The sequence below is a fragment of the Scylla paramamosain genome, chromosome 12 (genome assembly GCF_035594125.1).
Source record: "Scylla paramamosain isolate STU-SP2022 chromosome 12, ASM3559412v1, whole genome shotgun sequence".
Classification (NCBI taxonomy): domain Eukaryota; kingdom Metazoa; phylum Arthropoda; class Malacostraca; order Decapoda; family Portunidae; genus Scylla; species Scylla paramamosain.
Genome location: NC_087162.1, coordinates 15,793,393 through 15,807,947, shown reverse-complemented (window position 1 = coordinate 15,807,947; position 14,555 = coordinate 15,793,393). Strand labels below are relative to the sequence as shown.

Below are 14,555 nucleotides of genomic sequence, written 5' to 3'. Positions count from 1 at the left end.
GCCTTCAACCAGTCTTTTGCAACGCCTGGAGCACGCACATATAACTTTTAATTTTTGAATCAAGGATGCATGATTATACTTATTTATCATTATTTTCTTATCCTTACAGAGATGGTGGGCTTTCAACCTTCCAATCACAGTGGTGTGTCTGAGCCGAATAGGCAGTTGTCTTTTACAGGTGCAGGTGCGCGCCTCACAAACCACTCACTGACGCTTCTGCTATTAATGTTGTCTTGCACAAACGTAAATCACGATAATGAATAGTAAATATCGTTGAATAGAGTGGCATGATTAAATGCCAGTGAAATATAACAGACACTATAACTGTAAATCATTAACCGAAACGAAAAGTTAAATTGTGTGTGAGTGTGTGTGTGTGTGTGTGTGTGTGTGTGTGTGTGTGTGTGTGTGTGTGTTAATTGATCCTTAGGGCTTAGAAAAACCAATCATTGAAGCTAATGATAACAGGGCTCCATTTAGACCACATTTATTAACTGAAAGACTCCACGAGTAAGAGAAGCGGAGGAACACACAAGAAGATGGAAGAGGCTTGTGAGAAATAAGCATTATCCCAGACTGGAGTAGAGCCACGAAAGATAATGCGTCAGCTTGGTGTACACTCCGGGTTTGTTGGGTCTGGCGCACCCGTGGCCCCAGCTGGTAATGCCGACGATGGTGTGACGACCTGGAGGTGTAAGGTGATTAGGAGCAGCAAGAGGCCGAGATGGAAGGGAGGACGAATTGGACACGCACGCTCGTTTCCTTGTTTTGCTTTATTTTATACTGTTTCCTTATTTTTACACTAGTGGAGATTGATGAGAGAGAGAGAGAGAGAGAGAGAGAGAGAGAGAGAGAGAGAGAGAGAGAGAGAGAGAGAGAGAGAGAGCACTAATCTATGATACAAGAGCTAATTTTGTGCAAGAGGGGAAACTTAACTTCACTTACACACACACACACACACACACACACACACACAGAGACTACCTACCTTCGATGAGGCAGACCATGGGCCCCCCGGAGTCCCCCTGACAGGTATCTACGCCTCCCTCCAGGTAGCCAGCGCAGTACATGCCCGCCGTCAGCCTCACCGGGCCGTACACGTAGTCTGCCTGGCACGTGGACCGGGGCAGGATGGGCAGCAACGCCGATTGGAGGACCTTTGAGTATCCTGAAGGAAGCCCAGGCGAAGGATGCTCAAGGTTACATAATACGAAGGTTATTGGAATATTATTACTTTTATTAATTTTGCAATTATTACTGCTACTACTACGACTACTACTACTGCAACTACTGCTACTACTACGACCATTACTGCTGTAACTATTGCTACTACTACTACTGCTACTGCTATTACTACTACTACTACTACTACTACTACTACTACTACTACTACTACTACTACTACTACTCTGCTGCTGCTACTACTACTGCTGCTGCTGCTGCTGCTACTACTACTACTACTATTACTACTACTACTACTACTACTACCACTACTATTACCACTACTCTGCTGCTGCTACTATTACTACAACTACTACTCTGCTGATGTTACTACTACTACTACTCTGCTGCTACTACTACTACTACTACTACTACTACTACTACTACTACTACTACTACTACTACTACTACTACTACTACTATTACTATTACTACTACTACTACTACTACTACTACTACTACTACTTTTTTATGATACAGGGGCTATGGTCAAGGGCAAGAAAATGCGAAAAAAAAAAAAGGCCCACATAAGTTGCCAGTCACTCTTACTACTACTACTACTACTACTACTACTACTACTACTGCGCACGTGAAGTTTGGTGAAGAAAGTGTAGTGCATTATAATAAAAATTCTATCATTTTTGTGATACCTAATTGTATGATGTAGTGGACTTCTTTTATTCATTATGTATTAGAAAACGATCACTGAGTCAAAGGGGAATAGTTAGAGAAAGGAAAAACAGAAACTATCCGAATTATAGTATTCCTCCTCCTTTTCTTCCTTCTCATTGACGTTCCCTTTTTCGGAATAATCTTCATCATCATCATCATCATCACTAACTCTGCCTCTATTGCCTCCTTCACTACCGTTATAGTAGTTTCGTAGTAGCAGCAAAAATAATTATTAAAAAATAAAAAATAATAGAAACAGTCAGAAAGAGGAAAGCTCCATCAAAATACGACATTAAATTATAGGTATTGTGTTCCTGTCTATCTTTTTGCGAACTATCAAAGGCTCTCAGCTAACATAGAATGAGTTCCTTCCGTACGTGTAGCAATTGAAGCCAATAATAGCCATATAAGAACATAGTGACATAAGGACACACAGGGTGCTGCAAGAAGCTACCACACCTGCACACAGCAGTCCTGTACGTATGAGACATGCATAGCTTCCAAAGTGGAGCACATTCTGACTTTCTTCCCTTTTGTGGAGATCTCCATTCTTGGAGACTTCAGTGTTCACCACCAGCTTTGGCTTTCCTCTCCCTTCACTGACCATCCTGGTGAACTAGCCTTCAACTTTGCTATCCTCCACGACCTAGAGCAATTAGTGCAACACCCTATTCGTATTCCTGACCGTCTTGGAGATACGCCCAACATTCTTCACCTTTTCCTGACCTCTAATCCTTCTGCTTATACTGTCACCCTTTCTTCTCCGTTGGGCTCCTCCGATCACAATCTCATATCTGTATCTTGTCCTATCGCTCCGATCCCTCCTCAGGATCCCCCTAAGTGAAGGTGCCTCTGGCGTTTTGCCTCTGCTAGTTGGAGGGACCTGAGGAGATATTTTGCTGATTTTCCTTGGAATGACTACTGCTTCCGTGTCAGAGACCCGTCTTTGTGTGCTGAGTGCATAACAGAGGTGATAGTGTCTGGCATGGAGGCATACATTCCTCACTCTTTTTCTCGTCCTAATCCTTCTAAGCCTTGGTTTAACACAGCTTGTTCTCGTGCTATACATGATAGAGAGGTGGCCCACAAAAGGTACTTAAGCCTTCCATCACCTGAATCTCATGCACTTTATATTTCTGTCCGGAAGCATACCAAGTCTGTTCTCCAACTAGCCACAACATTCTTGATCTTTTCCTAACCTCTAATCATTTTGCTTATGCTGTCACCCTCTTTTTTTCCGTTTGGCTCCTCCGATCACAATCTCATGTCTGTATCTTGTCCTATCACTCCAATTCCTCCACAGGATCCCGCTAAGCGGAGGTGCCTCCGGCGTTTTGCCTCTGCTATTTGGGGGGACCTGAGGAAGTATTTTGTTGATTTTCCTTTTTTTTTTTTTTTTATGTAGGAAGGACATTGGCCAAGGGGAACAAAAATCCAATAAAAAAAATGCCCACTGAAATGCCAGTCCCATAAAAGGGTCAAAGCAGTGGTCAAAAATTGATGAATAAAATGTCTTGAAACCTCCCTCTTGAAGGAATTCAAGTCATAGGAAGGTGGAAATACAGAAGCAGGCAGGGAGTTCCAGAGTTTACCAGAGAAAGGGATGAATGATTGAGAATACTGGTTAACTCTTGCGTTAGAGAGGTGAACAGAATAGGGGTGAGAGAAAGAAGAAAGTCTTGTGCAGCGAGGCCGCGGGAGGAAGGGAGGCATGCAGTTAGCAAGATCAGGAGAGCAGTTAGCATGAAAATAGCGGTAGAAGACAGCTAGAGATGCAACATTGCGGCGGTGACAGAGAGGCTGAAGACAGTCAATTAGAGGAGAGGAGTTGATGAGACGAAAAGCTTTTGATTCCACCCTGTCTAGAAGAGCAGTATGAGTGGAACACTCCCAGACATGTGAAGCATACCCCATACATGGACGGGTAAGGCCCTTGTACAGAGTTAGCAGCTGGGGGGGTGAGAAAAACTGGCGGAGACGTCTCAGAACTCCTAACTTCATAGAAACTGTTTTATCTAGAGATGAGATGTGAAGTTTCCAGTTGAGATTATAAGTAAAGGACAGACCGAGGATGTTCAGTGTAGAAGAGGGGGACAGTTGAGTGTCATTGAAGAAGAGGGGATAGTTGTCTGGAAGGTTGTGTCGAGTTGATAGATGGAGGAATTGAGTTTTTGAGGCACTGAACAATACTTAGTTTGCTCTGCCCCAATCAGAAATTTTAGAAAGATCATAAGTCAAGCGTTCTGTGGCTTCCCTGCGTGAAATGTTTACCTCCTGAAGGGTTGGACGTCTATGAAAAGACGTGGAAAAGTGCAGGGTGGTATCATCAGCGTAGGAGAGGATAGGACAAGAAGTTTGGTTTAGAAAATCATTAATGAATTATAAGAAGAGAGTGAGTGACAGGACAGAACCCTGAGGAACACCACTGTTAATAGATTTAGGAAAAGAACAGTGGCCGTCTACCACAGCAGCAATAGAACGGTCAGAAAGGAAACTTGAGTTGAAGTTACAGAGAGAAGGATAGAAGCCGTAGGAGGGTAGTTTGGAAATCAAAGCTTTGTGCCAGACTCAATCAAAAGCTTTTGATATGTCCAAGACAACAGCAAAAGTTTCACCAAAATCTCTAAAAGAGGATGACCAAGACTCAGTAAGGAAAGTCAGAAGATCACCAGTAGAGCGGCCTTGTCAGAACCCATACTGGCGATCAGATAGAGGGTTGTGAAGTGATAGATGTTCAAGAATCTTCCTGTTGGGGATAGATTAAAAAACTTGAGATAGGCAGGAAATTAAAGCAATAGGACGGTAGTTTGAGGGATTAAAACGGTCACCCTTTTTAGGAACAGGTTGAATGTAGGCAAACTTCCAGCAAGAAGGAAAGGTAGATGTTGACAGACAGAGCTGAAAGAGTTTCACTAGGCAAGGTGCAAGCACGGAGGCACAGTTTCGGAGAACAATATGAGGGATCCCATCAGGTCCATAAGCCTTCCGAGAGTTTAGGCCAGCGAAGGCATGGAAAACATCATTGCGAAGAATTTTAATAGGTGGCATGAAGTAGTCAGAGGGTGGAGGAGAGGGAGGAACAAGCCCAGAATCGTCCAAGGTAGAGTTTTTAGCAAAGGTTTGAGCGAAGAGTTCAGCTTTAGAAATAGATGTGATAGCAGTGGTGCCATCTGGTTGAAACAGAGGAGGGAAAGAAGAAGCAAAGTTATTGGAGATATTTTTGGCTAGATGCCAGAAGTCACGAGGGGAGTTAGATCTTGAAAGGTTTTGACACTTTCTGTTAATGAAGGAGTTTTTGGCTAGTTGGAGAACAGACTTGGCATGGTTCCGGGCAGAAATATAAAGTGCATAAGATTCTGGTGATGGGAGGCTTAAGTACCTTTTGTGGGCCACCTCTCTATCATGTATAGCACGAGAACAGGCTGTGTTAAAATAAGGCATAGAAGGTTTAGGATGAGAAAATGAGTGAGGAATGTACGCCTCCATGCCAGACACTATCACCTCTGTTATGCGCTCAGCACACAAAGACGGGTCTCTGACACGGAAGCAGTAGTCATTCCAAGGAAAATCAGCAAAATACCTCCTCAGGTGCCCCCAACTAGCAGAGGCAAAACGCCAGAGGCATCTTCGCTTAGGGGGATCCTGAGGAGGAACTGGAGCGATAGGACAAGATACAGATATGAGATTGTGATCGGAGGAGCCCAACGGAGAAGAAAGGGTGACAGCATAAGCAGGATAAAAGGTCAGGAAAAGGTCAAGAATGTTGGGCGTATCTCCAAGACGGTCAGGAATACGAGTAGGGTGTTGCACCAATTGCTCTAGGTCGTGGAGGATAGCAAAGTTGTAGGCTAGTTCACCATGATGGTCAGTGAAGGGAGAGGAAAGCCAAAGCTGGAGGTGAACATTGAAGTCTCCAAGAATGGAGATCTCTGCAAAAGGGAAGAGGGTCAGAATGTGCTCCACTTTGGAAGTTAAGTAGTCAAAGAATTTCTTATAGTCAGAGGAGTTAGGTGAGAGGTATACAGCACAGATAAATTTAGTGTGAGAGTGACTCTGTAGTCGTAACCAGATGGTGGAAAACTCGGAAGATTCAAGAGCGTGGGCACGAGAGCAGGTTAAGTCGTTGCGCACATAAACGCAGCATCCAGCTTTGGATCGAAAATGAGGATAGAGAAAGTAGGAGGGAACAGAAAAGGGGCTACTGTCAGTTCCCTCAGACACCTGAGTTTCAGTGAGGAAAAGAAGATGAGGTTTAGAAGAGGAGAGGTGGTGTTCTGCAGATTGAAAATTAGATCTTAGACCGCGAATGTTATAGAAGTTAATGAAGAAAAAGTTGAGGGGGGTGTCAAGACACTTAGGATCGTCGACAGAAAGGCAGTCCGACCTGGGGACATTTATGGTCCCCTCCCCAGATGGGGACTCCGAGGCTGGTATAGGAGTCACCATGATGATTTTAAAATTTTTGAGTGATGGGTGTGTGTGTTATTAGGTGCTTGTAGTTTTGTGTGGAGGAAGAGAGTTGTCTTTAGAGGGCAGGCTGTGACTGCCCCCTTGTGTTGTGAGACACAAAGGGAAACGTTCAGTGAGGTCACAGCTGGGTTTAATGATAAGTTCACAGCACCACCTGAACAGTGCTTTAAACCTCACTGGAATGACTACTGCTTCCGTGTCAGAGACCCGTCTCAGTATATCAAGCGCATAACAGAGGTGATAGTGTCTGGCATGGAGGCGTACATTCCTCACTCTTTTTCTCGACCTAAAGAACCACATCTGTCTCTAAAGCTGAACTCTTCGCTCAAACCTTTGCTAAAAACTCTACCGTGGACGTTTCAGGGCTTGTTCCTTCCTCTCCTCCATCTTCTGACTACTTCATGGTATTAAAATTCTTCGCAGTGATGTTTTCCATGCCCTCGCTGGCCTAAACCCTCAGAAGGCTTATGAAGCTGATGGGGTCCCTCCTATTGTTCTCCGAAACTGTGCCTCTGTGCCTCTTGCCTAGTCAAACTTTCAACTCTGTGAACATCTCTCTTTCCTTCTTGCTGGAAGTTTGACTAAATTCAGCCTGTTCCTAAAAAGGTTGACCGTTCTAATCCCTCAAACTACCATGCTATTGCTTTAATTTCATGCCTATCTAAAGTTTTTTAATCTATCCTCAACAGGAAGATTCTTAAACATCTATCACTTCACAACCTTCTATCAGATCGCCAGTATGAGTTTTCTCAAGGCTGCTCTACTGGTAATCTTCAGGCTTTCCTTACCGAGTCTTGGTCATCCTCTTTTAGAAATCTTGGTGAAACTTTTGCTGTTGCCTTGGACATATCGAAAACTTTTGATAGAGTCTGGCAGAAAACTTTGATTTCCAAACTAACTTCCTCTTGCTTCTATCCCTCTGTCTGTGACTTCATCTCAAGTTTACTTTCTGACCGTTCTATTGCTGCTGTGGTAGACGGTCACTGCTCTTCTAAATCTATTAATAGTGGTGTTCCTCAGGGTTCTGTCCTGTCACCCACTCTATTCTTATTGTTCATTAATGACCTTCTAAACCAAACTTCTTGTCCTATCCACTCCTACGCTGATGATACCACCCTGCACTTTTCCACGTCTTTTCATAGACGTCCAACCCCTCAGGAAGTAAACATTTTATGCAGGGAAGCCGCAGAACGCCTGACTTATGATCTTTCTAAAATTTCTGATTGTGGCAGAGCAAACTAAGTATTGTTCAATGCCTCAAAAACTCGATTCCTCCATCTATCAAGTCGACACAATCTTCCAGACAACTATCCCCTCTTCTTTAATAACACTCAACTGTCACCCTCTTCTACACTGAACATCCTTGATCTCTCCTTTACTTATAATCTAAACTGGAAACTTCACATCTCATCTCTAGCTGAAACAGCTTCTATGCAGTTAGGTGTTCTGAGACGTGTCCGCCAGTTTTTCTCACCCTCCCAGCTGCTAACTCTGTGCAAGGGCCTTATCCGTCCATGTATGGAGTATGCTTCATATGTCTCGGGGAGTTCCACTCATACCAGACAGGGTGAAATCAAAAGCTTTTCGTCTCACCAACTCTTCTAACTGACTGTCTTCAGCCTCTCTCTCATCGCCACAATGTTGCATTCGTAGCTACCTTTTACCGCTATTTTCATGCTAACTACTCTTCTGATTTTGCTAACTTGCATGCCTCCCCTCCCCCAGCGACCTCGCTGCACAAGACTTTCTTCTTTCTCTCACCTCCATTCTGACCACCTCTCTAATGCAAGAATTAACCAGTATTCTCAGTCATTCATCCCCTTCTCTGGTAAACTCTGAAACTCCCTGCCTGCTTCTGTACTTCTACCAACCTATGACTTGAACTCCTTCAAGAGGAAAGCTTCAAGGCAATTATCCTTCGATTTTTGACTAACGCTTTGGACCCTGTTCTGGGACTGACATCTAAGTAAGCTTTTTTATTTTGTTTTGATTTTTGTTGCCCTTGGCCAGTGTCCCTCCTACAAAAAAAAAAAAAAAAAAAAAAAAAAAGCTTTATCCTCCATCCTCATCCATAAATTTGTCTTGTCTTCTTTTAACTAAGCAATCGTATTCTCAAAGGTTTCCACACCTAAAATCGATTTGTTATAACATTTGTGATGGAAGTTAATGGAGCTTTTGAGTCTGTTTTCATTAACTGTATTATCTGTACCACAGTTTTATTTAATATACTGCAGCCGTTCTACTTCGTGTATCCTTTAAGCATGGATACTACCACAACTACAGTACATCCACTAATACAATGTGATACTTTAACAACGATTCTATTGCAGAAATAAAACAAAAAAATAAATAAATCATTAGGAGTCTGTAAATCATTTCTATACCTTTTGAAAGCAATCCTTATGAGAGCGTAAAGAGTTTCGGAATACGGGTTAGCTGGGTTTCACTTCGAACTGCTACAGCGTCACACCATAAACACCTACCAAGAGAGAATCCCAGACTGCCCCAGCCGGCCACCGTGCAATTCAGGTAAGACGGGTAGTTCCAGCGGGAGGGGACCAGGCACAGAGGCTGCACGTTCTGACCAAACCTGAAAGGGAAACAAAAGAGCGATGAAAAAGAACGCATGTAATCGAGTCACTGTCAGAGGAGAATATCGTGTAAAACCTGTGAGGGAGGAAATCATCGGTAATTTTATACGTAGTTTCGAAAGGAAAATAAGATTAAAATGAAAGGAAAAATACAGAAAATCCAGTAAATGTGAAGAATTAGAATACATGTAAATTTGAGATCTGAGAAGAATATTATAAGTAACTTTATAAATACGAAGGGAAAATCTACTTATAAGAGGGAAAATGAAAAGAGAACAAGGGCAATAATAACGTAAGAAAGAACTTATAGAAAAAAAAACATGTAAATTTACAAATTAAATGGGAAAATCTTTCTTTAACTCGTGAATGTGTAATAAAAAAAAAAACATAAGCTAATCAAGAGAGAGAGAGAGAGAGAGAGAGAGAGAGAGAGAGAGAGAGAGAGAGAGAGAGAGAGAGAGAGAATTCGCGAAACAAAAGGAAAACTCCGTGACGAACTTCGCGCCTCCCGAAACAACATTTACTCGTAGGAGGCAATAAACTTCACACCTCGCCTAGCACGACTTCCCTCTCCTCCCGCAGACCCAGGCATCGCACGGTCAACATTTCAACCTTTTCACTGTATACTCTGCACACACACACACACACACACACACACACACACACACACACACACACACACACACACACACACACAGACTGTATACCGCAGACATGTCCCTTTCCCTTGTTCAAGACTGTCTGTGTTTTTTTCAACTGATTACAAATGTTATGTCCAGTAGTACTTCATTAGTATTTTAACGTAACTGATAAATTTAGGTTGTTCCGATTTTTCCTTTTCATGCTCTTATGGTATCTTAATCTTTTTTTTTTCAGAAAATTATTTTGTATGGCATTACTGGTGATTAGCTGCGTTATAACAATTTTATCCCTTTTTTTTCGTGATTAGTATTTATTTTAAATGATGTATAGTATTTATGGTCAGTAAACGATCCAAAACGTAGCTTCCATCCATCCATATCTCCTATTACGCCCCTTCAGAAGACCCGACCACCTACTGTATTCCCTTGCCGTTCTTCCTTTGCACCCTGATTAGCGCCACGTCGTTGTTGAGGTAAGGCCCCTTGTCAAACTGCGGGTGGATGGCGATGGAGGAGATGCGGAACTCCTGCTGACCCTCTTCTTCCTCCTGCAGAGGTAAAATAATGAAAGCAAAACAAAGAGGAGGAGGAGGAGGAGAAGAAGAAAAGAAGTAAAATATTGATGATGAGGACGGAAACAAAGTAATGGAGGAGGAGGAGGAGGAGGAGGGAGAACGTAAAGTAATGAGAGAGAGAGAGAGAGAGAGAGAGAGAGAGAGAGAGAGAGAGAGAGAGAGAGAGAGAGAGAGAGAGAGAGAGAGAGAGAGAGAGAGAGCAACAACAACAACAACGAAGAGGATGTGGAGGACGAGGAGAATTAAGAAAACGAAAATAAATAAATAAATAAAAACATCAGAACAAGTAGGAACAAAACATAAGCAAAACGAATATAAAGAAAGAGAAAAAAAAAACACTAATGAAAATAAACACGAGCATAACTTACCGAAGAGGAGGGTTAACACACACACACACACACACACACACACACACACACACACACACACACACACCTGGAAGCAGCATGTCGCCAGCACTGTAAGATCCGCTACCTACATACAGGCTGTACATGCTCCGCAGACTCAGGTCGCTGGGGACGCCGACAGACGAGTTAAGGGGGAGTGTACCTCACCTTCATCCTCCCCAAACTCATGTATGCCTCCCCAGCGTGGTCCTCCTCCCTCACACACACTCAACAGCTACAGCTGGAGAGTGTGCAGAAAAGGGCGTGCAGGGTCATCCTTGGCCCTGCCTACACCACCTATGATGAAGCCCTGACCACCCTGAGTCTGTCGAGACTATCCACCAGGCACCGAGAGGCTCTGGAAAAGTTTGCAAGGGGACTGCTGCATCATCCACGTCTCAGACACATGCTGCCGCCTGACGCGCCTCGCCCGGTCCGTGGCACCAGACACCACAATAAGATAACGCCCCTAAAGGCGCCGCGCACGGACCGGTACAGACTCAGCGCGATTCCCACGATGGTGCGAGCCATCAATCAATAGTATTTCCCTCCTAGATTAGACTTAGCTTTAGGATAAATGTTAAGTATTTCCCCACCCCCTCTGTACATTTTCAGTTTGTTAACTGCCTAAAGAATAAACCGTTTATTATTATTATTACACACACACACACACCTCTACATTGAAGTCACCAATACGCAGGAGATACGTGATGGGCGGGTACTTGCTGACACAGTGGGCAGCCGTGATCACCAGGTCCTCACTCAGCACGGCGCCCCCACAGTTTTGCTTGGGTCCCGTCTTGGTGTGCACAAGGATCGCCACCTGGGAGACGATAGGTTTTTAGGGGTATCTTTGGTATTAGGAGACACGTGAATTTTTGCCTACATTAATGAAACCGTACAAAAACAGGAGTAGACGTATAACAGAGTAGATAAGTAAATGAATAAGTAAAGAGAGAAAGGAGGTACAAGAGACAATCATCTAGCCAGTTAGCAAACGATGAATCAATAAACAGCAAAACACACTCCTCCGCACAAGAAGCTAACATAAAATCCTGAAAGTAACAAAAGAAAACGATACAAGAAAATGCCAGACTCAAGTAAATTTCTACAAAAACTAATAATTATATAATCTCCTACACAACCTTACAATAAACACCAAGAACAATAATGGTATTTTTCACTATACCACATACGACACGAGGGCGCCAATAGCATGGTGAAGTGGTGACGGTGACTCACTATCAAATCATACGCTTTCTCTATCAAACATCATAAAGTATCACACTAAAAAAAAAGAAAAAAAGAAAAAAAAGAAAAATTAGCTTTTAATTATACAGGCAACACAAGGACATATGATAGGATAAAGAAGAGACAAAGCAGGAGTGAGTGAGTAAGTAACAAGTAAATAAGTGTATTAATAAGTAGATCAGTTAGTCAGTAAGTAAACAAGTAGATAGGTGGACTGGTAAGTAAACAGGGAAGTACTTAACAAAGCAAGTGAATAAATAGCTAGGAAAGTAAGTAAGTGATTAAGTAAGTAAATAATTATGTATATGTATAAGTAAGTAAACAATTGTGTAAGTAACTAAGTAACCACTCAAGCAAGTAGCCACATAAGTAAGCAAGTAAGCAAACAAGCGGCGCACCATCCAGGGGTGGGCGCCGGGCGGGGGCGTGTGGCCGTCCACGATCTTGGGGCTCTCCATGATGGGCGCTGCGGGCCTGTCCTCCACCAGGCGCCGCCCGCACGTGGCCGGTAGCAGGGTGGTTGGGGTTGTGCCCGGCGATGCGTCCTCATCTGGGATGGGAACCTGCGGAAAGAGGTTTTAATTGATCTTCTATTACTAAACGAAGAAGATTTACATAATGGAGGTGAGTAATACGAATATTAGTAGACTTATAACGAAAATTTCAAAATAAATTAAAATCCTAAACATTAGAATTATTGTCATCGAAGAAAAAAGTGATAAACTCACAAAAAAATCTAAAACACTCACAAACCAAAAGTCCGCCTAACTTACTGACGAGGGCGAGGAAGCAGCGTCCTCGTCCCTGACGCAGCGCAGACCCACGTCCTCTGTGTGCTCGCAGTTGTTCTCCCCCCAGGGCATGTGCTGACAGTCCTCCACTGATAACTCATAGCCCAGGCAGCGAAGGTCGTCCAGCCAAATCAAACCTGAGCCCGGGCCGTACGTGTTGTTCTTGTAGACGTGTGTGGCGCGTGACATGCCCATCATGCGGCACAACACCTGGGGGAGACGCCACGCTTAGTTCAGAAGCATTCATTTCCGTTTCTTTCTTTCCTGTGTTAAGATTAATGTTTTCGGTGTTCATATAGTTTGTTTTATAGTATACTGTTGCCGCTTCTTCATTGTAATTCCTTTCTTTCATTTCTTTTCATTTATTTTTGCTTCGTTCAAGACTTCAGTTTTCTCTCTATATGTTCTACTTTGTACACAGTTGCTAAAAGTAGTGCTGGCGTATTCTACGAAGTATCTGACCAAAAAAAGTCGTTATCAAGCAACTTACTTCACTTCAATAGTTCATTTATTAATTTTTACTCGATCTATAGACAGAATTCACTAAACTTTGTGACATCAATACCTAGGGCAACTTTAAGTACTTATTCATACATACACGAACGCAGGAGGATGTAATACCTTTTCCATGCCTCTACCACAGGACACAGGAACAAGATAACAGAAGACTTACTTGCCCCTAATGTTGAAGATGGACCTCCACAATACCTTAACTATATGACGCCAGAACAAACTAACGAAAGACTTACGTGTCCTTCCTCCAGACCGAAGTCGTCGTCGCACACAGAACCCCACATCCCCATGTAGCGGACCTCCACGCGCCCTGAAAACTCAGTCCTCTCCTTATCGTCCTCTATCAGGTTACTGGAGACACTGCGCCCTGACTCCTCGTCCCCCACCAGCCGAACCTTTACCGGTGACTGACGAGGGAGTAAAGTGTGTTAAGGCGTGAATGTGATGATATTTTGATGATGTGAATGGTGCGTGATAAAGTGAACAGTATGAGGTGTCTCTATAAGGGATAAAATAAGTTAAGACCTCAATGTAATGATAATTTGATGGTTATAGGAACGTAATGGAATAAGATAATAGTGTGACGTGTTTCTTGAACGCCTAGAGAGAGAAAAATAGTAACAGGGATTAGTTAGTAAAGACAGCTAAAGTTTTACTGGTGAGTAATGAGAGCTATAAGAAAAATAAACGAAAAATAAATAAACATGGCAAAAATTGAGAAAAGAAAATGTAATAAAACAAAATAATGGATGTTACGTTTCCTTTCGCCACTATCCTCGCGGCCTAGACTGAAAACACGAGCATGACTCAAAATCCTGTACACTAAAACTAGGCAAATACAATTGAGTAAACTCACAAGGAGTTCATGCAGGCAGCACACCATTTCACTGCCAGCACCTCGCCCCAGCACCTCACCTCACCTCGCACATGGTCCTGTCCTCGTCGGAGTCGTCGCGGCAGTCATCCACAGTGTCACACAGGTAGGTGATCTCCACACACCTGCCGTTCTTGCACTGCCACTGCTGTTGCTTGCACTCGTCCTCGTCCGTGAAGCACCTCACACCTGCCGTCTCCTGTGGGTGTGTGAGTGACAGGTGAACACGCTAAAGATCAGAATTTTTTTTTTTCACTCACCATTCTAAGTTTCCGAATAAGACACCTATTCTGAAACGCTTCTCTCTCTCTCTCTCTCTCTCTCTCTCTCTCTCTCTCTCTCTCTCTCTCTCTCTCTCTCTCTCTCTCTCTCTCTCTCTCTCTCTCTCTCCTAATGACTATTATCTAAGGCCACAGAACTGATTAATCAGGTTCTCAGTAGTGCAGAATCATTGTTTAAACTATCATTAGAATCAGGGAAACTCAAAACCATTATTCTCAATCTTTCATCCATTTTACTGGTAAGCTCTGGATTTCCTGTCTGCTTATTTATTTCCTGTTATAAGTCTTC

The 14,555-nt window shown here is 43.1% G+C and overlaps 1 protein-coding gene across 1 annotated transcript in view; it reads right to left on the bottom strand.

The window, feature by feature from the left end:
• LOC135105749 (serine protease svh-1-like) overlaps positions 1 to 14,555 on the bottom strand; it is a 68,946-nt gene that overhangs the window by 22,038 nt on the left and 32,353 nt on the right. Inside the window, exons 23-31 of the mRNA XM_064014206.1 lie at positions 14,032 to 14,184; positions 13,348 to 13,518; positions 12,581 to 12,808; positions 12,206 to 12,370; positions 11,230 to 11,379; positions 10,013 to 10,143; positions 8,847 to 8,953; positions 989 to 1,168; positions 1 to 685 (exon numbers count right to left, since the gene is read on the bottom strand). The exon at positions 1 to 685 is cut by the window's left edge and continues 376 nt beyond it. Of these exons, the coding sequence (XP_063870276.1) occupies positions 567 to 685; positions 989 to 1,168; positions 8,847 to 8,953; positions 10,013 to 10,143; positions 11,230 to 11,379; positions 12,206 to 12,370; positions 12,581 to 12,808; positions 13,348 to 13,518; positions 14,032 to 14,184 (1,404 nt within the window). The 3' untranslated portion in view covers positions 1 to 566. The remainder of the gene's footprint in view (positions 686 to 988; positions 1,169 to 8,846; positions 8,954 to 10,012; positions 10,144 to 11,229; positions 11,380 to 12,205; positions 12,371 to 12,580; positions 12,809 to 13,347; positions 13,519 to 14,031; positions 14,185 to 14,555) is intronic.